A 21,960-nucleotide genomic window follows, 5' to 3' on the forward strand; every position below is an offset into this window, starting at 1 on the left:
AAGTAAGGTACCATCACAGTGGTAAAGCATTGTAAAGTAAGGTATCATCACAGTGGTAAAGCATTGTAAAGTAAGGTATCATCACAGTGGTAAAGCATTGTAACATTTACTGTGGTACATTTCTACATCACAGATTTTCACATTTGTTTTTGCAGCAATCATTGTTGTTAGTTCCTTGTACTGTGAACATGGCACAAGGAACCGAAAAACCATGCTGCATATTTATAAGGAAAATGATTCAGCAGAATCAGCTTTCACTAGGGCTACTGTCTGTGTTACATGTGTAAAAGAAAAGTACCATGGAGAGAGAGAGAGAGAGATGGATAATAAAATATATAAAGTATGTATCTGTACATAAAATAGGGACAACTTTTATTATAAGGAACTGTGGCAACATATATTGGCACTGAGGTGTTGTCGCTTGGTCTTGGGCTGCTTGTGGGTTCAGCTCTGCTCCATACTCTGCTGCTGTATCCTGCTGTATATGTGCATATCCTGCTATGCTGCATTTTGTTGAGTTTGAGTCTCACTTGCAGTACATGCAAGTAATGCTGTTGATATTGCTGAATTTGTAGCAGTAGAGGTTGCTGCTGTGGATTTCATAAAGAACAAAAAAATGAAGAAGTAAAATTGCTGCTACTCCCTGGTATGAAATCACTTCCTGTGTGGTAGCTTGTGTCTGCAGTCATGTGACCTATTGCACAGGAAGTGATTGGATACCATCAAGGAACAGGTTAATTCATTTTTGATCTTTGTGGTTATGAAAAGTTTGTGTATCAAATTAAAGTTTTTTAGCATGTGATATGTGGTGGGCCAGTGGTAATGCTGCTAAACTAATCTGAGGTAAGAAAATGTTGGTTAGAGCTCATTTAAAGGGGAATAGCCAGGGGTTCATTTGTGCCGGATCGCACACTTTTCTTTTTTTTTTTGTCTGACAGGCGAGAATGATGCAGTTTCCGAATAATGAACTGTATAGGAAAACGTGTCCTGTAATGATATATTTTAGGATGCAGCATCAATGAGTAAGATAATTACTAGTTTTCTTCACAACCCAAACAGCGAAACACCAAACAAATAGAGCTTGTCTTTCCTGTTCACCAGATTACTCGTCCCACCACGGGTATAGTTCAAACAAGAAGATTATATTAAAACACGGCTGGGCAAAGGCTGGCATGCAGCGACTGACACCAACAATAAGGCATGAAACCAACAAGCCCTTGAGAACTGGAAGCAAATATGGAAGCTACTGCAAATCAAGGGCAGTGCATTAAGTCTTGAAACAAAAATGCTGTCCCTGTTCCATAATGATAAGATCTGGTACCTGTATGTTTACGAAAGAACCCCTGGGCATAGCTAAATGAATAATTCCACAAGTCTTACCTGTTGTGCCCTTTCATTCACTCTGCAGTTCTCATATGTTGCGTGTATAGAGATACACGTTAGAACACAATCATGTTTTTATTACGTATTTGGTCCCATAAGAGGTTAAAGAACACACTCAGTATACTTGGCTTGCACTTCTAGCTCTTTCTCCTGGCTGGTTGGTTAATGACAGAAAAGTAGGTGTGGTTGGGGTGGAGGCAGTTTCACCCCCTGTGATAATATTTATGGAAGTATTTAAAATGCTATAAATGTCCTCTATACGGAACAAAACCATATCCTTTCTGAATTTAAGCATGAATCCTTACTCTGCATATCTTTAAGTAAATGCCAGAATTATTGTTTTTATTTGTTTTTGGTCTGCCACAATCTGGAACAAGAGCAACACTGTAAACCTAGTGAATCTACTGAGGCTCCTCTATGCAAAACTGTAGCAACAAATAACAGCCTTATCCAGGAAGCTAAAAGGGAACTGTGTAAAGAAAAAAAAAAGTTCCTATTTAAAGGGTGGGGGAGGGGTGCGCTATCACTTTGCTAACAGACACATTGAAGGCATGACACAGCCGGCTTCGAGCAGCTAAATTAATTACATCCTTAAAACGGAGCAGCGCTTATTTGTTTGCGGAAAGGTGTCTTGTGGGCTGGATTCAAGGAGCGTGGAGGTAAGTGCAGCTCCTTTTCAATCCTGGTACTAGGGAGTCTCAGGGTACCTAATGTAGAGTAGGCAGTCTATCCAGTGTGGTGTTCGGAGCCCTCATTAGTGCACTGCAGCAAGAAAGCAGGTCCTCTGTTTGGAAGAGTTATCATGATGCAAGCATTTTTACAATTTTCAGCAAGTAGCATGCGCTTTTAATAATTTTGTATTATTAGAAGTTGTTATTTATTTATTTATTTATTTGTGGTCACTATTAAGTGCTATTGAAGGGGTTTTGTTGTTGCCTCAGTATTCCCCTCAGAAACTTTTAATTTCCTCCTCCCCTTGACTCTGCAAAATGCAGAACAACAGCTTCTGGTGGCATTCAAAAATAAATCCAGCCACTTCTGTAAAAAGAAAAGGATAAAACAGTATATTACAAACATAAAAAAATCCATTTGTGAGTTGATTTCTATTTTTATAGCCATACAGACAATCTGGTAAATCTCTGGGTCGTTTGGCTAACTGTGGAGATTTTGAATAAATAGAGCTGAATTTATCTCATGACAATCGACTGCGTCCGTCCAGCTGGCTCTCAGAGACTCGCCTGGCAGAGCTCTAGAAAACATTGAAAATATAGTATATAATTTCTTAATTATTGAACAGCACCTTAAGAGTTTATCACATGACAGCCCAATGCAATCCTGCACGTCTATAGGAGGATAGGCATGTATGACAAAGGTTTTGTGAAGATTGGTGCAAAATTAAGGTGGTGAGGGAATGTGTGGGAATGTAAAACAGAAACCTCCTCACTGTTGGCTTTGTCTTATTAGATTTGACTTATGAGACTTGACTGTCAACTGAATTCCGGCGATTACACTACAATTGTCGCTTTAGGAAGACATTTTGTGAGAAATATCAATGTATTTTATTAGAATATTAACAAATCTCTTTACAAATCTCGCTCGTTTGGGTGATCTGACCCTAGCATCTCTGTTACAAATTGTTCAGTACCAGAGGCTCCATGCAAATAGGAATGATATAATTTGATAGAAGCTGGGATAAGATCCTTTCAGGAGTTCTGTGTGTGCTTGGAGCCGATGCAGGCACAGTAAGTAATAAGACCTTTCACTGTTGAAGGCATAAGGACACAGTTGCTAGTTTACATCCGTGGTTAGCCTCCTCTTGCATGCACTTACCACAGTGACATGCAAAAAAAACCTGCTCAGCTCATTTTCATCAGGAAACTCTTTATATGCACTATATTAGGGATGCATCTTGGAATTAACACAGAATTGATAGAACAGACACTACTTCACTTTTGCAGTTGATTTTAAAATCTTACTGTAATTACTATGCCTTAATATTGGGTAACAAAAACCTGAAACACCCAAGGGACTGTCAGGAGATAAGAATATACAGATCTAACTGCAACACAGAGCATTTTTGTGTGTGTGTATGCAAATAAAATTGTGCTTGTTTCCTTTGGTACAGAGCTCTGTATTCATTTTTTACAGTAAAGGTGCTGTGAGTGTAGTCTAGTATTTGCCTTGTACACAACTCACAAGGACTATGAATTAAATCAGCCCTTTTACATTTTCATGCAACTAGATCCAATAGCATATAAACAATAGCCTGCAGTTGCTAGAAGACTAGTTTATAAACGTTTCCCAAAGTCTTCAAATATAAAAAACAGAAATCTTTTTTTAAGTAATAGAAAAAACAGTGCGTCACACAGCTCTGTGTCAAGATATGGCCAACATGGGACTGCTTGATAGAGTAGGCCTCAGGTGTTAATTGTGTCTTGGTACACTGCAGATAAACTACAGGTCCCACAATGCAACAGGAGGAAACCAAGATGACTGTGTCCTGCTTCAATGTATAATTGAGTGTACTTTGCTCGGTTGTAAGCTGCTGCTGTCTTTGGGTTGATAGATTAAACACATGTCTTGGCCCGCTTTAACTATACTTAAATAGCTACAGTTTGACAAATTGACTATTGTTTCTATATATTTGTTAGGATCACAAATAGAAATATGGTTTTGGGATTCATAGTGGATAATTAAAATGGCCTAACCCTATGACTTAACCGCAAGCCAATGGGTCATACTGGCACATAAGGTCGAACCTTAATCCAACATATCAGACTCAAAAACTAAATAGTAGTATGACCCATCAATTCATCACAGGAAGAGCACATTAAGAAATTTAAACTGTACCTTTTGTCAGAATGAAACCACAATCCAGTTCTCATGCAACTACATTGGGACTGCATTTTAAACTTCTGTGGAAAAACTTTTTTCTACAAGGGACGTAACTTTTTTAAAATAGCAAAACATTACCCTAATATACCCAATTTTAGCAGCACTTCAGCCATCAGTCTTTCTGACTAACACGTGTTGAAACAAATCCAGTAGGCTGTTTTGTAGAATATAGCGTGCAGGGAGTATTTGCAAATGTGCTAGGGGTAACACTTGAGTGTGTGAGTGCTTTAATAGTGTGAAAGTGTGATAAATGGTTTGTAAAGAAGGCAGGAAATGGTTAGGGGTTTAAAATAGTTTTCTTTTTGCAGCATTGATAATGGTCTCTGACAACAGGTACAGACAGCTAAAATAAAATGCAGTTCTGTTGAGATCAAGCAGTAGAGGGTTTTCAACTACAATACCTGGGGAATATCCCCTAATGTTCAGATATAAGGTCAACATGACTGCTGTCTAATAAGGGATATCAGCAACTTTCTGTTTTCTAGATACATTATGTATCTAGTGTGCTTTTTCACAGTTGTGTTTCAGCAGATTCTAACTATAAATATATCATACCCTCCAACTGTACCGATTTGGCTGGTATAATACTGGCTGTCTTATTTTGCTACCAGATCCTCACAACTTGATAGTGGTGTACACCATTTTGAAATCCACTGTCCTGAGTACTAGGTTGAAAGTGACTGTGCTTTGTTGTGATATAACCTGTCATAAAACATATCTATTTTAAAACAAACTTTGTGCTCTTCTACCTTAAATTTGCTCTAACCTTCTGATAATAATAATAATAATAATAATAATAATAATAATAATAATAATAATAATAATAATAATATAGTGTACCTATTTTCAACTGTCAAATGTTGGAGTGTATGCTATATAGTAGAATATATACTCTAGAATATGACTACAGTACAACACAGGATAGTATTAATATGCATAAAAAACTGGATTTGAACCATCAAAAACTACTTATTCATGATTTCGTGAAAGTGGAAGATATTATGAAGGGGTTCACCTGTGGTAATTGAATCCAATGTTCCACTGCGGTAAGGGAGACCAGGTTTCCTGATCAACTAGTTTGGAAACCAGATTCTCCCACACAGTCTGTATTTGCGTCATAATGGAGAAAATCAAACCCACAACCTGCAAAAGTGCCACAGCAGGCGATAATAGATAAGAAAAAACATGGGAGTTGGGAGTGCAGATTTAAAAGAAATCACATGACTTCATTTTTAACAGGGGGTATTAATCGCACAGTGGGCAAAATGAGACTCTTATCACAAAGTGTAGTCAAGCATACTGTTGTAAAAGCGTATTAATGCACATTATATAGCTTTGAATTCAGGTTGCCATGGTAAAATGGGACAGGTGGATACAAATTAGGAAAGCTTATTCAACAGTTGTTTTTTTTTTTTTATTAATACAGCAGTGGCATGCAAATCAGTAGCCCGTATCTGTACTTTCATTTTTAATCATAGCATTGCTCAGATATGCTGCCAGTTGAGAAGGCTGTTGAAGACTCAGTTAATGGGTTAAGTTAGTTAAATAACAAAGGAAAGTATATTTGAGCAACTGAGTTTATGAATGAATGGAATAATGAATCAAATGCTTTGTCAAGCCTTGATGAATGTTGTTGCGAAGAGATTCCAATAGTTCTGTAACACGAGACCTTGTGTTGTGTGAAAATGAACCAGTGTAGCTGATAACTCCTGTTAAGAAACAGCATTGCTACAGTGTGCAGTTGAATATGGGAGACAGCAAAATACAAGCACAACTAAATCTATATGCACTTCTGTGTCCTTCTTTACTTTGTAAAGCCTTGGGTTCAATTAGTGATACAAATGTGTATGTAATCTGAAGCACTGCCTCTGCGCCAGGGTTCTGTGGGTTTATGCTGATGCACTTATATGATGAACAGATGCAGCTCATATATGAAGATAAAATCAGAGGGACACAAATGAGTTTTTTTTTATCATAGTTGTGAGGCATACTGTATTACTAAATTGATTGCTGTTGTAACAGGGCTAGGCGTGAACCAACAACCTTGCACACTTTTGCATTGTGGTTAAGCAACAGAGCCGGGCTCCTCTGAATTTTTAGATTTAATTTTTTATTTAGTGTGCCCCTGATTTTATCCACCCCCCTCCCCCCTCCCCCCTCCCCCCTCACCGCAGCAATTCCCCACACAGCTCAGAAAAAATGTTCAGTGGGCGTCCTCCGATCCCACGACTGATTCAGCTTTCTGTTTTACACCCAAGAACTCGAGAGCGGATGTCAACGAGCTACCGGCCTCTGGAGGACAAAGGCCAGCCCTGCAGGTGTCCGTTTTTTTTTTTTTTATCTCACTGGGCGCCTGGCCAGCAGGGTTCGCTGCAGTGTGATAAGGAGAAACAGTCCCTGCGCTTTTAACCTCATCTCATCTCGTCGGGGATAGACTCTGTAACGGCAGTGTATCACACAACACTGTCTGTTACACTCTGCTTTTAAAATAGTTATGTATGGTTGTATGAATAAAGCCCAGTAGAGATGACCACACTTGATTCTTGTATTGCATGCTCCTTAAACTGGGCTATTTGACAAAGGGGAAGTGGAAGATTCAGCCCCTTGTCGCAGTAGGTGGCGTAGAACACACCTGTTTTATTTTTACCCTGTTAAACAGTAATCTGATTACATGCTTCTCTTCCTTCTGTGTTGACTAATGGCCTTGTATGCTGTCATGTCAGGTGGACCCAAAAGCTGTAGGATTGGACAATGAGTACTTCCATATTGGAAGACATTTTCCTCAAACGATCCCAGCAAAAGAAGAAAACATCGCCGCTGAACTATAAGGAAAGGCTGTTTGTTCTGACAACTGACAAGATCTCCTATTATGACTATGATTATGAGAAAGGGGTATGTCTGCATTTCAAAATGCCCTGCTTTCTTCTGGTGTCACAGTGCCTCGTTGTTGGATATAATTCAATGGGGTCCATTCAAATGATCTAACCAGTAGCAGATCTAAATACCACAGTTTAGATCAGTACTATACGACCATTTATGTATCAATGTTATCAGTGCCTGGGAGCAGTGTATATCTATCTGTAACAATATGAAACATGCCAGGGAGGGTAATATTTTAATATTCAATTACATCTATGTTTGGATCCACAACTGTTCCCAGCAGTTGGATAGACGCCAATGTGTTTTAAAGTTTTCTACCAGCTTTGCTGATGGTTCAGTTCTTTGGTGACTTTGTATAGTGTTCCTCCTGACCAAGGGATTATGGTTTCCAGCCTAGACTGAGATTCAAGGCAAGGGTCATGAAGCCCTGCTTCTCCTTTCAATCCCTCCTCCCTGATTTATTTAAACTTCAAGGAAGATTATGACTGGTCGATTATGACATATCTGATTCAGAAGCGTGAACAATAGCTTAGAAGCCAGACTGGTGACACACAGACTTTGCCCCAGTGTAAGGTTTGTGTCACTTTCTTTTTTAAAGGGAAATGTTATTGTTAGAAAAAAATAATACAAATATGTAACCAATCAAAAATACACAGTATCGCATTTTAGTTACGTTTAACACTTGAAATTAGTGAGTACAACTGTTAACTTGGTTTCTATTTTTGTATTACTAATAATATTTGTGTATATGTTTTGTTTAGAAAAAGAAAGGTCTGAAGGGGTCAGTGGATATTGACAAAATCAAATATGTAGCAACCGTGGTGCAAGAGGAGAACGCCCATCCTGACAAAATGTTTCCTTTCCAGGTATTGTGCCGGAAACAGGTGGTCTTGCTCATTTAAACTGTGTTCATTTGTGCTTAAATGTCTTATTTAAACCAGATTTTATGCAATTGCAATTGCGTCTGTCTCTGCCTTTTATGTCCCTTTAATATTGGTCTGTTTTTTTCTGGTTTCATTCCCCTTGATATATTTGACTTACCTGGTATCTGCTTATTTAACCTGTGGCCCTGAATGGACAGCGTGATGTCTTTGTGCAATAACTTTTATAGCTCTATCCATCCAAGTCAACTTTATATATGCTGAATTGGGAAATACACTAGTATTATTAGTATTACTATTATCATTTGATATACATGAAAATAATGCTGTTTTATATTCGCTGTGAAACTGGAGCACATTCTCAGAAAATGAATTAACAAGAATTAGGAAGTTCACAGAAAAACATGTTTCCACAGTTTAAGGATATGTAATCAGACAGAGGCGGTCCATATCTGCGGTTCATAATGTTAGCTTAAATGTACCACACTTTTTAAACCATGCTGGCTCTTGTAGTGTTCTTGTAACCATTAAACATGTCAGGGTATGACTCTGTAATCCCACTTGTCATGCTTCAGGTAAGCCAGCATCCTGGTTAATTTAAATGTTTTCCTCGTGAATTTGGTCAGTTACCCCAGGTCTGGTCTGGCAAGGAGTGCAGAGTTTAACATTTCAAACTCTCTGTTTCTTCAGAAATACAGATTTAACAGCTCATGGCTGAAGTAGGAAATAAGAGAAGTGAGAATCAGCCCCCATTCATTTTAGTTTCTGGGCTGAGGCTGTTGTGACTGTTCAGCAGGTGTTTGAACTGAAATAGAGCAGCCCTCTAATCAAAGCATGGGTGCCTGGAGAGAAAACAAAAACAAGCTTTCAGTTTCTGCCTCTCAGACGGAGGACAGATTTACTTTGCTCCAGTGCAGGGTTTGCACCAATTTATTATAAAAGGAAGTCAAGTCCTTATTGCTAAACGACTACAGTACAAGATAACTTGGGTGCTTGGGTGTTGGTTCTTAAGGCTGTGAGTAGTTTTACTGCTAATTTACAAAACTTGAACAATAACAAATAATAATTAAAATAGCATTTGGTGTCATATCAGATATGTAAAAAAAAAGAAGAGAAGAGGGAGGAATTAGTGAGCCGTGTCAACAGAAAGGAAATTAGAGTTATCACAACCTTCCCCCATGCACACACAAGAAACAAGCACACTTCTGGCAGAGTCAGAATAAGACATTTTGTACACCTGTGCTAGCTGAAGTGTGATGCTCGGGGAGCAATTACTTAAAGCATGGACTCACAATACCTTCTGCAAAGCTCACAATTGCCAGCCATCCTTTCCCTCTTGCAGGTTGTCTATGACGAAGGTCCACTCTACATTTTTGCCAAAACGGCTGATATTCGAAAGCAATGGATCCATAAGCTGAAACAACGTGAGATGTTTCTTCCTTGTGTCGTTTGGTGCAATGTTAGTGGATTATAACAATGTTAGCTCTAAACTGGGTACTGTAAGGTATTCCAGTACAACAGACACCTCCTTCCCTTACACTCACAACCCTCACCCATAAACACCAGGCAATAACAGAAAAGGCTGGTATCGTACAGAAAGTGAAGAAACTGCACCCTGGTGTCTGCCATTTTGGCTCAAACTGCTCTTTAGTTTATCATAAGATGACTCTCTGTTTGAGCCATAATGTCATCAATTTCATAATCTCCTAACAGGAGCTGCAATTATGCAATAGAACCACAAGGTAATTAGGCAACTGTTAACTATCTATCCAAGTACTGCCATTTTACACACACACACACACACACACACACACACACACACAAGAATAAAACATGTTATGACATCAGCAGTTTTAGCCTAACATATCTGTAAATTACAGATGTGCATGTATTTGTGTATTTATTTGCTTACTGCTTGTATTTGTTTGCAGTTGTGACACACAATAAAGACCTGGCTCAGAAATATCATCCATGCTTCTGGGTAGATGGCCAGTGGCTGTGCTGTCATCAAGAAGTAAAGCAAGCCTTGGGGTGCAGAGTGATTGAGACCAAAACCGGTGAGTGCAGGACAGTCCCAGCAGGTGTTTTAGACAGTACACACTGCTGAGGGGGCCTGTGTGTCTCATAAGGAATAGAACTGACATCCTGCACAGCCTTTCTTCCGCTTCGATGCCTGAATTAAAAACAAATTGCATCCCCACTGACCACTATTAACTAAAGCACTAAGCAACCCCTGCATTGCAGCCACTTCCTCGTGCAATAGCAGTGATTTTAAAATAGCGGCGTTCTTAAGAGCTCTCAAAGTCAGGAAATTCCTTATGTGTGGAGTTGCCCGCTGCTTCAGCTGTTATGTTTTCACCACTTGTGCTCCATCTTTCGGGTGAGACGTAATTGTAAGTGACTCTGCAGCTGATGCATAGTTCACACACCCTAGACTCTGTAAGTCGCCTTGGACAAAGGTGTCTGCTAATTAAACAAAATATTATATAATATGAAAGTACTTTTCATGTATTTTAAGGGTAGTTTATGTGAATCAATTATTATTACATATGTACATAATGTATTTGCTCCTTCTATACTTCTAATAAATAAGTATGTCATACTACAATACGAGTCACTAATGCCCATTCCCTAATGTCAATCGTTTTTAATAGAATTCTCAGGATCTCGACGGAAATCAAGGAAGCCTCTACCCCCAACTCCAAAGGAAGGAGAGGCATGTGTCAGACAGGTACTGAACAGCATGAACTGTAGGTTTAGTGTATGCTGAACTGCGCCTTCACACCGCTCATGTCATTAGGAGGTCCAGAGACCATACTAGTTTCTGGTTCAGTATGCTGGACACTCCAACAGGACAAATGGAAATAAGCCTCAGTTCGGACATGCAGTTTTGACCATTTATGCTGCTTTAGCTCATGCACTGCAACCTTGGGTTAAAAGGGAGCAGTATGGCATTTTGTAATTGTGGAGCAAGCTTCACTGCAGAGCCTCTTATGTCTTCAACCCTCTGCCCAGGAGAAGGCATCAAGGTCCCTCCCTCCCCAGCCCACCCCCTCTCCTGCACCGCCCCCCTCTTCAGAAAAGACGGTGACGGCGATGTACGACTATACTCCCACAAACCCACAGGACTTGCCGCTGACCAACGGGGAGGAGTACACCATACTGGATATGTCCAACGCTAACTGGTGGAAAGCCAGAGACAGACACGGGTGAGACAAACCGTTTAGATGCCCTCTCTAAAGGCATTTAGCTTTCCATTTATCCCACGCAGAATGAAAACATATTTTCAATTTCCAAAGTAGTATGAGTAATACATGTTTCATCTTTTGTGTTCTTTTTAAAAAGATTTAAAAAATGTGTACGATTCTTTAAAGACTCCCAGGTACAGGTCTTCAACCACAAAGGCTGGACAGCTCTATAGAACTGTCCAAACATGCTGCTACCAGCAGCACAGGGAACGAGAAGGAAATAACCTGAAGAGGACAAGGGGAAAAAAAGAACAGAAAGAGTTACAGAAACGAGGAAGGAAGGTTAAAGGGAAAGACAGAGTCATGTAAAGGGATAGTCAGCAAACTAGTGGTCAGCTATATTAACCATTTGGTTCTCAGCACATTTTTAAATAATCTAACAATATATATATATAACGCAGGATTAAATGCTTAGTAAATCTATGTAGAGGTGTAAAAATGTAGTTGTTAATGCTGCACGCCTTCATATTGATCATTTAACAGAATTATTACAATAACTGAAACATGGGGGTTCCCGCTGTCTGTTTACTGAATTCTCTTGCTGTTTTGTAGGCTACTTCATTCTGCATAACAAGGTTTCACAATTCAATACTGTTTAAGGGTTAAAAATGATTGTCATAGTATATGCAAACAGTATCTATAAATAACGGTTTGAATTTGCATGATCACACGCTGAGGTTTGCATATGGTATGCTAACAATAACCGACAAACTGTATGTCTACCCTATAGCATACAAATGACACTTTCACAATTTACACCTGCTTTATTTTTTTTTATTTTTTTTTGCAGGCAAGAAGGTTACATACCTAGTAACTATGTGGAAGAAGCTAGGAATGAGCTTGAAAAGTATGAGTAAGTATGAAGTCGGTTTTGGTTTAGTACTGTATGATAAGGTCTACCGAGTAAGAGAGTAGAGTTATTTTAAGAAACAAGCCACAGCACTTGAAAAATGCTGACTGCACTAGTTAAAAAACGAGCTAGCTTTTATCCTACATTGTCATTAGCATGTGTTTTTTTAATATATATATTTATTTTTTTATTGGGAAAAAACACACCATATAAAGTTACTGGTACCAATAAACACCCCTGGCATTTAACTTAGAGGCTGGTATGAAGCCTGAATTGTATCTTCTTCTAGAAAAGCAATGTGCTAATAACACGTGTGTATTGAATCCTACAGTGTGTAGGCCCACTGTTTTGTTTTTTTTCTAGTTTGCAGCCATTTTTAGTGTGAGTTTTAAACAACTTCAGCCTTCAGTGTGCTGTTTAGATGTGATCAATATTAAAAGGTGATCCTGTTTAAAGATGGAGCTCACATACAAAATGGGCCTACATAGGGTACCGATGTAAAAAAAGTAATGGCAGTAAATAGATATGTCTGCAAATATAGTGTAGGGTAGTTCCATTAAAAGTGAAACAACTTTCATATTCAATAGTTCATATTTGGACACCGCTTGTATGCAAAAATCCCATCTCATTGACCCTGTCCTTTAGTCCCTTGGGTATCAATTTCAATGCAGCTGGTAGGTCATTTCTTTCTGTACTACACATCTGTAGTGTCTTTTTCTCAGTTACTGTGGTGGATGATTATGAATTACATTCTTTATATTTAATATATCACTGCCATGATGACAAAAAATATATACAAGAAAGAATGAGAGAAATCTTTCCCCGCTGTAATTCTTTTCTCAAGGTCATATTAGCTCTGTCTTGGGTTTGCCCAGTCCCAGGTACCACAGAGCTCTGGTGACACATTGCCCTGCTAAAGCAGTCAGCTATAAATGGATAACGCACAAGTCAAATATAGACTAGACATAAGCTATCTATAAACAACACTTAAATTAATATGAATCTGTAAATGTGCTTGACGACTGTTTTTCACTATGTTTTGAATACTAACAATATTTAATGAATGACTCAAGTCAGTTATTAATACCTATCAGCACCCTAAATATCATGGTTCTACACAGTCTTTACTTGCTGTAGATGCCAGGCTCAGCTCTGAATAATGTGTCCTACTCTACATAACCTCTTGATTTTGGTTTGCTCTCTTGCTAGATGGTACTGCAAAAGCATGAACAGGAGTCAGGCTGAAAACCTTCTGAAACAAGAGGTAGGTATTAGAAACGGCGAGCGGCATTTATTTTAAGTTCATTTGCATTGCTGTGAGTGTTGTTCAGTGAGGGGTTTGCTTTGAGCTGTTGCTGTCAAGTCAAAGCACCTGTGAGACGTGGTTTAGTCTGCACTGCAGACTGGACACTGATACAGTTTTCTGTATGTGTGTTTATCTTCACCTTTCTTTTTCTTATTAGAACAAAGAAGGAGCATATTTAGTCAGAGATTCCAGTAAAGCTGGGAAATACACTGTCTCTGTGTTCAGTAAAGCTTCTGGGTAAGTCAATGTATGATATTCCTTACTTTATTTCTTTTAAGAGACAAGCAAACAGATAAAGATAACCAGAAGTAGAGAGAGACAGACAGATAGCAAACCGCAAAAGCTATATGTACTAAAATCAGCTTTAGCAACCGGACACAAAGAGAGAGAGGGATTCAGGAATATACAGTACTGGTTTTGAATAGAGTAATAAAGCATAAGTAAACATCGTAAAGCCTAGAGCAGCATGGGAAAACATATTTAAAAAAACTTGGCAAACCATTGTAAAAAAAAAAAAGTGAAATGCATCGTGTAACCATGGGAAGACTGCTAAATTACAGTGCAAATGTACTGTGGTAAACTTTTAGAAGGGGATACAAGTACCAACAATGGCTATTGAATATGCAGTAAGACCGACTAGGATTGAAGTACTTCTGTTTAATGAATGCAATTACACTGCAGTAAAGCTTAGCACATTCAATACATCAAGCTCCTCAGGGATAAGTAGAGTTCTGGTTATTGCTTTAATAACAAGAGACTCTGGTTTTCTAGGGAGGCTGGGGGGAATTGCAGACATTATAACATTTGCACCACGCAGGACGGACAGTTTTACCTGGCAGAGAAGCACTGCTTTGGCACCATCCCCGAACTGATCCACTACCATCAACACAACTCCGCAGGTACAGCACCGTGTTTAAGAGACCCCAGACTACATTCGGACAGCTTTTTTTGTATTGATTTACTGATTCAAATAACGTTGCTTTTTTAAAAAATCTAATGCAACTTTTATATACTGAAACTTACCATGTTATTTTAATTCACAGTAGCTAAGACTTACTGGAATTATTTTAAACAATTGCGACTTCAAGGAAAGCAGAAAGCCTATTGCAGCAGAATGATTCAAACAGGTGTATTTACGTGACAGAGACTGGAATTTGATTCAGATACAGTACTCGTGATGAGCCATTGTGGTTATTGTTTCCAGCCACAAGAGGGAGACAGTCACACTGTCTGTCTAAGAAGGGGTGTTTTAAGAGATCTCAAACAGAAACGGGGAAAAACTTGTTGTTTTGTTTCCAGGGATGGTAAGCAGACTGAGGCATGTTGCAGCAGTTGGACAGCGCCATGCACCCTCTACAGCTGGATTAGGATATGGTAAGTGCAACCTCCTGTTCTTGGAGATTTAAGCAATGTCCCAGAAGATCAGTGTCCTAAACAAGGAGGCCAGACTAGGACTGAGCGGGTAACTATCTGTTAGCAAGGAATAGCTTATCCTCAGCTGGAACTAAGTGATACATTTTCAAACTAAATGACTAACTCTCAGTTACAATCTTAACTACTGAATCGCTACTGAACTGAATCATGGATGTGAAAAGCTTCATATCCCATTCCTTTTTCACTGGATGAACCCATTGTCTGTAAAAAAGAAAAAACTTGAGACAGGATATTAAGGCTGCAGAGCAGGTTGAGCCAGGACAGGCGCAGAGCAGATTCCAGCGTTTTGAGTTGGGCTTGTTTTTGTGTCTGTAGGGGTATGGGAGATTGACCCACGTCACCTCACCTTCCTAAGGGAGCTCGGCAATGGGCAGTTTGGAGTGGTGAAGTATGGGAAGTGGCAAGGCAAGCATGACGTGGCCATCAAGATGATCAAAGAAGGCTCCATGTCAGAGGACGATTTCATTGAGGAAGCTAAGGTCATGATGTAAGTTACACCTTCCACTGAGGACCCAATGAAGGGGTGGTCTCAGTAACCTAGAGGTGTACAGACAGACACCCAAGAATAACGTTTCTCCTTTTGCCAGGTTTGTCCCGGGCAGGGACTGTAATAGTATGTGTGGGACTTCATAGGCGATTCTTCCAACGCCAGGAACTACCTGAAATCCTATCAAATCCAAACAACGAATGGGCAATTGGAGCTTCCCTGTAGACGAAATAATAAATCTTATCTTTGAACTAGGGTGAGGTTGGAGGATTCCTGTTATAAACAGGCCTGTTCCCTTTTCTTGACTACTATTACAATCCCCAAACTGAGATCCGATCTAGGCCAAAGTGTCACTTTGGAATTCATTACATTCAAGCATTGAAACAGCCTCTTCACGATGTCTTTTTAAATCACTCAGAAATATTTATTTTCAATCTGACCAGGGTTGCAGATCCAGTAAATACTGACTTGGACCATTGATTTTATAATGTTACTTCTTGCCAGGACCCAATGAAAAGTGTATCAAGGGCCCCATCCTGGTTAAATAAATAGATTTCCATTTGAATTTGCCATCAGGAAGCTTCGTCACCCCCATCTGGTCCAGCTGTACGGTGTTTCCACGAAGCACAGGCCCATCTACATTGTGACTGAGTTCCTGTCAAATGGCTGCCTGCTCTCCTACCTGCGGGAGACCCTGAAGAGGCCCCAACCCATACAGCTGCTGGAGATGTGCAAGGACGTCAGCGAGGGGATGGCCTACCTCGAGTCCCAGCAGTACATACACAGGGACCTGGTGAGAAGCTTCTTGGTTATTGTTATTATATGTTATTATCATATGTTTGTTTAGCAGACGCCTTTATCCAAGGTGACTTACAGAGACCAGGGTGTGTGAACTATGCATCAGCTGCAGAGTCACTTACAATTACGAAAGACCCGAAAGACCCGAAAGACGGAGCACAAGGAGGTTAAGTGACTTGCTCAGAGTCACACAATGAGTCAGTGGCTGAGGTGGGATTTGAACCGGGGACCTCCTGGTTACAAGCCCTTTTCTTTAACCACGGGACCACATGGAATACCGAGTGTTTCCATTGGGAGTAGATTTGTGCCTCGTTTGCACTGCCTGGAGCTACAGGCTTCGGCACCCACGGCTAGCCGGCGTTTCAGTGCTTTTTTCCAAACTTGGTCAAACTCAGAAATGATTGCAGTGTGTCAAAGGTCACTGGGGGAATTGTATTTTGTTGTTTTAAAGAAATCGGCAGTAACAAATGCATGTAACCATAGGCTCATTACAAATAAAATGGAATCTGGTTAAGAAGGAGAGCATAGCCAAACAAACAGAATAAAAAAAAACAACGCGACTTCAGACTTTTGTCTTGCGTGCTGAAGCAGGATGGACATTGTTGAATTTAACAAAGTTCTCTGCTTTTGGCAAATACTATAAAGCTTAAAGAAAAACAATAAAGAAAATGCCTTATGCGTGCTTTACCTCTATGAAAGAAAAACAGCCACAATGGTAGCGATTTCCTTGTCGGTTTGTTCTTTACATGCATTTCCTTTGTATCCAGTTTTATGTCTGTTCTCTTTGTTATGGTCCCTTTGTAGGCTGCCAGAAACTGCTTGGTGGATGATTATGGGGCTGTCAAAGTGACCGACTTTGGTCTGTCCAGGTACATTCATTTTCATTTTTTTTATGTGTACACTGTCAGTATATTGCTACGTGATGATCACACAGACTGCTATAGTACAGAATGAATGATACTGTGTATCCCACTTTTAACTGTGGAGTATTATTTGTTTTGTATACCCAGAACTCCCTCTGGAGTGGATTATGCAGTGCATCCGACAGTCCTGTAAAGCTGCTCCCCTCCTTTCTCTCTCCTCTTAATCAGGTACGTCCTGGATGATGAGTACACCAGCTCAGCTGGGACAAAGTTCCCTGTCCGCTGGTCACCTCCCGAGGTCCTTCTCTACTGCAAGTTCAGCAGCAAATCGGACATCTGGGCTTTTGGTCAGTGCTCACCTTCAAAATCAAAAAGCTGTTTCTTATTTCACCAGTAATGATAGAAGTGCAATAATACTGATCGAACTCAAAGGTTAACAGTTAATCAGTAGGTATTACATGTCACAGGTCCTTATTTTATGCATCCATAACCTTTTTAAAGAGGTGCACAGTGGTAAGAAGCAACCAATCAGCATGCCGGCCTAGTTCCAGCCCTAATACTGGAAAGGCCAGTGAAGATTTTTCGTGGGGTTCTATTCCCAAAAACATGTGACTGTTTTATTCTGTTCTAGAATGAGCTTAATTAGTTTGACATACTTTACAGGTAACATACTCAGTTACATCTTATTAAGCCTAGATGGGTGAGTTTGGGATTGTGCTTTTCGTTGTAATGAGGTGGTGTTGTCCATAGGGGTCCTGATGTGGGAGGTCTACACCCTGGGGAAGATGCCCTTCGAGCGCTTCAATAACACAGAAATCATTGATAAACTCATAGCTGGCTATCGCCTGTACCGCCCCCAGCAAGCCAGCGAGAAGGTCTACAGAATCATGCAAGACTGCTGGCATGAGGTCTTTACATTGTTATATTCAAAGATATGAGAAATGCATGCAATTGAGGGGCAGCAGTGTGGAGTAGTGGTTAGGGCTCTGGACTCTTGACCGGAGGGTTGTGGGTTCAATCCCCAGTGGGGGACACTGCTGTTGTACCCTTGAGCAAGGTACTTTACCTAGATTGCTCCAGTAAAAACCCAACTGTATAAATGGGTAATTGTATGTAAAAATAATGTGATATCTGTATAATGTGAAATAATGTATAATGTATAATGTGATATCTTGTAACAATTGTAAGTCGCCCTGGATAAGGGCGTCTGCTAAGAAATAAATAATAATAATAATAATAATAATAATAATTGGATGTTGAAGTAAACTTTCTACTGCTGACCAGCTCATGTTTAATGACCATCCCATCAGGGTGTTCATAGATTCTATGACCTTTAACTTAACACACAGTGCTGTCTGGTAACCACATTTTGTAATGAAATGTGTATGTTAGCTGCTTTGATGACAAATGTAGGTATTCTTTATATTGCATCCAGATTGGACTGCACAGTATTTTATAGGAAGGTCTTGAAAGCTCAGAGCAGGTTTTTTTTTATTTTGATTCGGGTAAAATGACCATAAATTTTGAGCAATAATACAGAAAAAAATCCCTCCATAAGATTTTAAATTATCCCTCAATACTGGTCCGATTTCCTTCATATTCTCATATACCAGTTATAAGGAAGCATGTACAATCCTTCTATTTGTTCTAGTTCTTAAAATGATTGATTTGGTTTTTCCTCATTATTTCCAGAAAGCTGAGGATAGGCCTTCCTTCGAGGTGCTTGTCTCCTACATCCAGGATCTCCTGTATGAGCTCCAGGAGGAGTGAATTCTGGGATCCAGACCAGTTGGTGTTTTCATGAGACACTTTAACACACTTCCACAGTAATGAACTGTCTACAACACAGAGAGGCACAGATGGAGTTGCAATACTCCACAGGATACATGTGAATAAAATATCTTTTTTTTTTTTTTTTTTTTTTTTAATTGCGATATTTTTTAAGTGTTACAGAATACTACATATTTATTTAAAATAAGAACCTCAAAAATGTCAAGAATCTCTGGTCCAGCTGCTACACCATTAGTCTCAGCTGATGTCAGAAACACTGCGTTTGTTCAAAGTGTTATTTCTAAATGATATAGGCCTGTTTCATTCATCCACTAAGGGCATATTAGTGGTTACACTGGTGTATCAGATGAACTTAATATTTCAAAACCCCAAACAAGTTGCTTTACAATGTTGCTGTACATCTTTGTAGAAGATAGTCTGTTTTATAATACTGTAGCTGTGGATACCCAGCACTATAGAAAGGTGTTTTTTTTTTTTTTTTACGTGATCCAAGCTGATTTCTAGAACGTTTGGTTCTGCTTCCTGGCAACCCTGAATTCATTCAGCTTCAGTACTGTTTTTTTTTTAATAGGTGTAAAATTTACATATGCACATATACTCTACGTGAGGAATAACACGTAATAAGGTTATTTCAAAAGACAAAAAGAATACTGAAAAATTCTGTTCACTTAAAAAAAAGTTTTGTCTTTTTACCTTTACTTTGTTTGTTATTTATTTTACTTTATGCCATCTCTATGCCAGAATATTACAATTGTCTAATTTGTTTGCTGCCTGGTTATGTTATGTGACATTTCTTACCTGTTTAATATCTTATTATGTGTGTTTTGTATAATACTGTATTACTATGATCCTTTCAATCACTAAATAATGTCCTTGTTTTGTTGCACAGCCCTTGTGCGCATGTATAAAAGCACCACAGCTTTAAAACGATTTTTCAGAAGCTGCCCCTTGTGAATAATGATCGAAACATAAACGGAAATTGAATGATACATTAAACACACACACACACACACACACACCTACATATATATATACATATACACTCAAAACAAGAAAGGTAATGTAGGTACACAAAAAATGTGAATAATTTGATTTTGAAAAAATCAATTTTGCACCATTTGATACAAAGCAATATATATATATATAGAGAGAGAGAGAGAGAGAGAGAGAGAGAGAGAGAGAGAGAGAGAGAGAGAGAGAGAGAGAGAGAGAGAGAGAGAGAGAGAGAAGTGACTATATTGAATTCTGCCATAAATGTGTTTTTTTTATATATACTATCTACACAATGTTCCTCGGACGTATTGTGAGTTTCATATGTGTACAGTATGTTAAATGTTTGTAATTTGTAAACCTCATAAAATGTTTAAATTGATGTTAAATATTCTGTAAATAAAGATGGTATAAAATACTCTCAAGGCATTCAGAGACTGTGGTAAACTGAGCTGAAAAGCAACACGCTGACAGCACTGACTTGCTTTCTCTCTGTAGAGAGGACAGGGGTGAGTGAAACAACAGGACCGGGGTTCACTTCAGGATTCATACAGGGACAGATAAAAAAAGCTCTCTTCTAGTCTTTATAAGGGGACATATGGAAGATGCAAATGCATGATGACCTCATATGAGCAATAAAGCAACGGAAAAATGTACAATGAAAAATCTATTATGTGTCCAAAACATTTTGTTTTCAGCTACTTTTAATATTTCATACAAGAAACGGTTAAAGACCATTGTCCATCAAGCACCATGAGAGCTTCCCCACTAGCTCAAGAGACCCGCATAAGAGACTGCCTATTGTGCCTAATAGTACCAGATTGTGTCGTAGTTTGGAAATGGCCACTAGGGACTAGGGAGATACCAACTAACTCATTTTACTTGTGACTCAAACTGGATTACAGCCCTCCATAGGTGAAAGGCACACAGCTACATATAAATAACAATACTGCAGCTTCACTAGATTTGTGCAATTCCACCTCAAACACACTGCTGTATATGAGTAAGGGGATGAATATATCAGGGGGCAGCAACAGTAGGTAGAGGAAATGTTTTTATAGCCAGGAGCTGTAAAGAATGCTTTAGCCTCAGGGAGGAATTTACACAGAAAGCAACCTGGTGCATCTTATGACAACCTTCCTGTTACTACATATGTGCTGTAAAGCCATAGTGATGAAAGCTTTTTATTTCGTTTTCTAAAAGGAACTTATGGGAAATGTGTTTGCTTGGGTGTTCTCGGGCCATTTTGAACACTGCTGTTCATTCATATAATATTGACCGCATTCAGTGTGGCTACAAGGATATTCTTCCCAGTTAACTGTTAACCTTTTTTCTGTGTTTGCTTTTACTATCAGCAACATAGACCACGTTGTGACTTTTTATAAAAAAAAAACAAAAAACTCTGTAGTCTTCCTCATTTTACAATTAGTAAATCATTGCTAGTGTTTTCTTTTCACTAGAACATATGGCTTATAAAGCTGGGTGGTCAAAATGTTTTTTTTTTGTTTTTTTTATTAGATTAAAGTTTGAACATATATTTACTGGTACTGTAGTTAAGCTATACCCTACAGAGATGCTATTATCATGGACTATGGACCAGTCTATTACAAGAATTTGGTGTGTAATATCTTGCGCATGACGTGAGAATATTTCTGCTGTAAATCAGTGTCCATGACGATTGTTTTGGCATTATTAAGTGTGTTTCATAGAAAACAACACTGAAACAGACTAATTAGACAATAACAGCACATTATACAGTTACTGCACGTGTATCACGATGTTTACAGTATGTTAAAATGCACCCATCTAGGGGTAATATCAGAATAACAACAGAAAGGTAGTTGGTGACACAATGAAGGGGGATTCCACAGTGCTGCCAAATGCTGTCATAAAATCCAGCTCTGCAGTTTGCTCCCGGGGACCTCTGTGGTCTAGATATGTATCTTGGTAAACACAAAACATATTAATAATAAATAATTTACGTGTGTTACAGAAGGTTAATTGGAACATACTTGTAATCGGTATTTCAAGGAGCAGAATATTATATCATATTATATGGCTTATTTTCTTTTTCTGATTAAAAAAAACGATAAAACAAGTCAAAGACAAATAGCTAAAATAAATAAATAAACAAATACATAAGCACCTAAAAAT

The 21,960-nt window shown here is 38.9% G+C and overlaps 1 protein-coding gene across 3 annotated transcripts; it reads left to right on the top strand.

Moving 5' to 3' along the window:
- Positions 1-1,905: 1,905 nt before the first annotated feature.
- On the top strand, positions 1,906-20,226 carry LOC117430388 (tyrosine-protein kinase BTK). 3 transcript variants are annotated; one of them, XM_058989340.1, is made up of 19 exons: positions 1,925-2,042; positions 6,537-6,596; positions 7,002-7,170; positions 7,920-8,024; positions 9,382-9,463; positions 9,971-10,096; positions 10,694-10,770; positions 11,055-11,248; positions 12,078-12,140; positions 13,347-13,401; positions 13,601-13,680; positions 14,215-14,342; positions 14,743-14,817; positions 15,193-15,364; positions 15,941-16,157; positions 16,967-17,031; positions 17,254-17,372; positions 17,776-17,933; positions 18,718-20,226. In XM_058989340.1, exons 3-19 carry the CDS (start codon positions 7,030-7,032, stop codon positions 18,793-18,795), a joined length of 1,935 nt encoding a protein of 644 aa, XP_058845323.1. In that variant the 5' UTR covers positions 1,925-2,042; positions 6,537-6,596; positions 7,002-7,029; the 3' UTR covers positions 18,796-20,226. The 3 variants fall into 3 exon arrangements, with proteins under 3 accessions (XP_033906272.3, XP_058845323.1, XP_058845324.1); XM_058989341.1 differs by having other exon boundaries at positions 11,058-11,248; XM_034050381.3 differs by lacking the exon at positions 6,537-6,596 and having other exon boundaries at positions 1,906-2,042.
- The last annotated feature ends 1,734 nt before the right edge of the window (positions 20,227-21,960 follow it).

This window comes from Acipenser ruthenus, chromosome 16 (assembly GCF_902713425.1).
Source record: "Acipenser ruthenus chromosome 16, fAciRut3.2 maternal haplotype, whole genome shotgun sequence".
Taxonomy (NCBI): Eukaryota; Metazoa; Chordata; class Actinopteri; order Acipenseriformes; family Acipenseridae; genus Acipenser; species Acipenser ruthenus.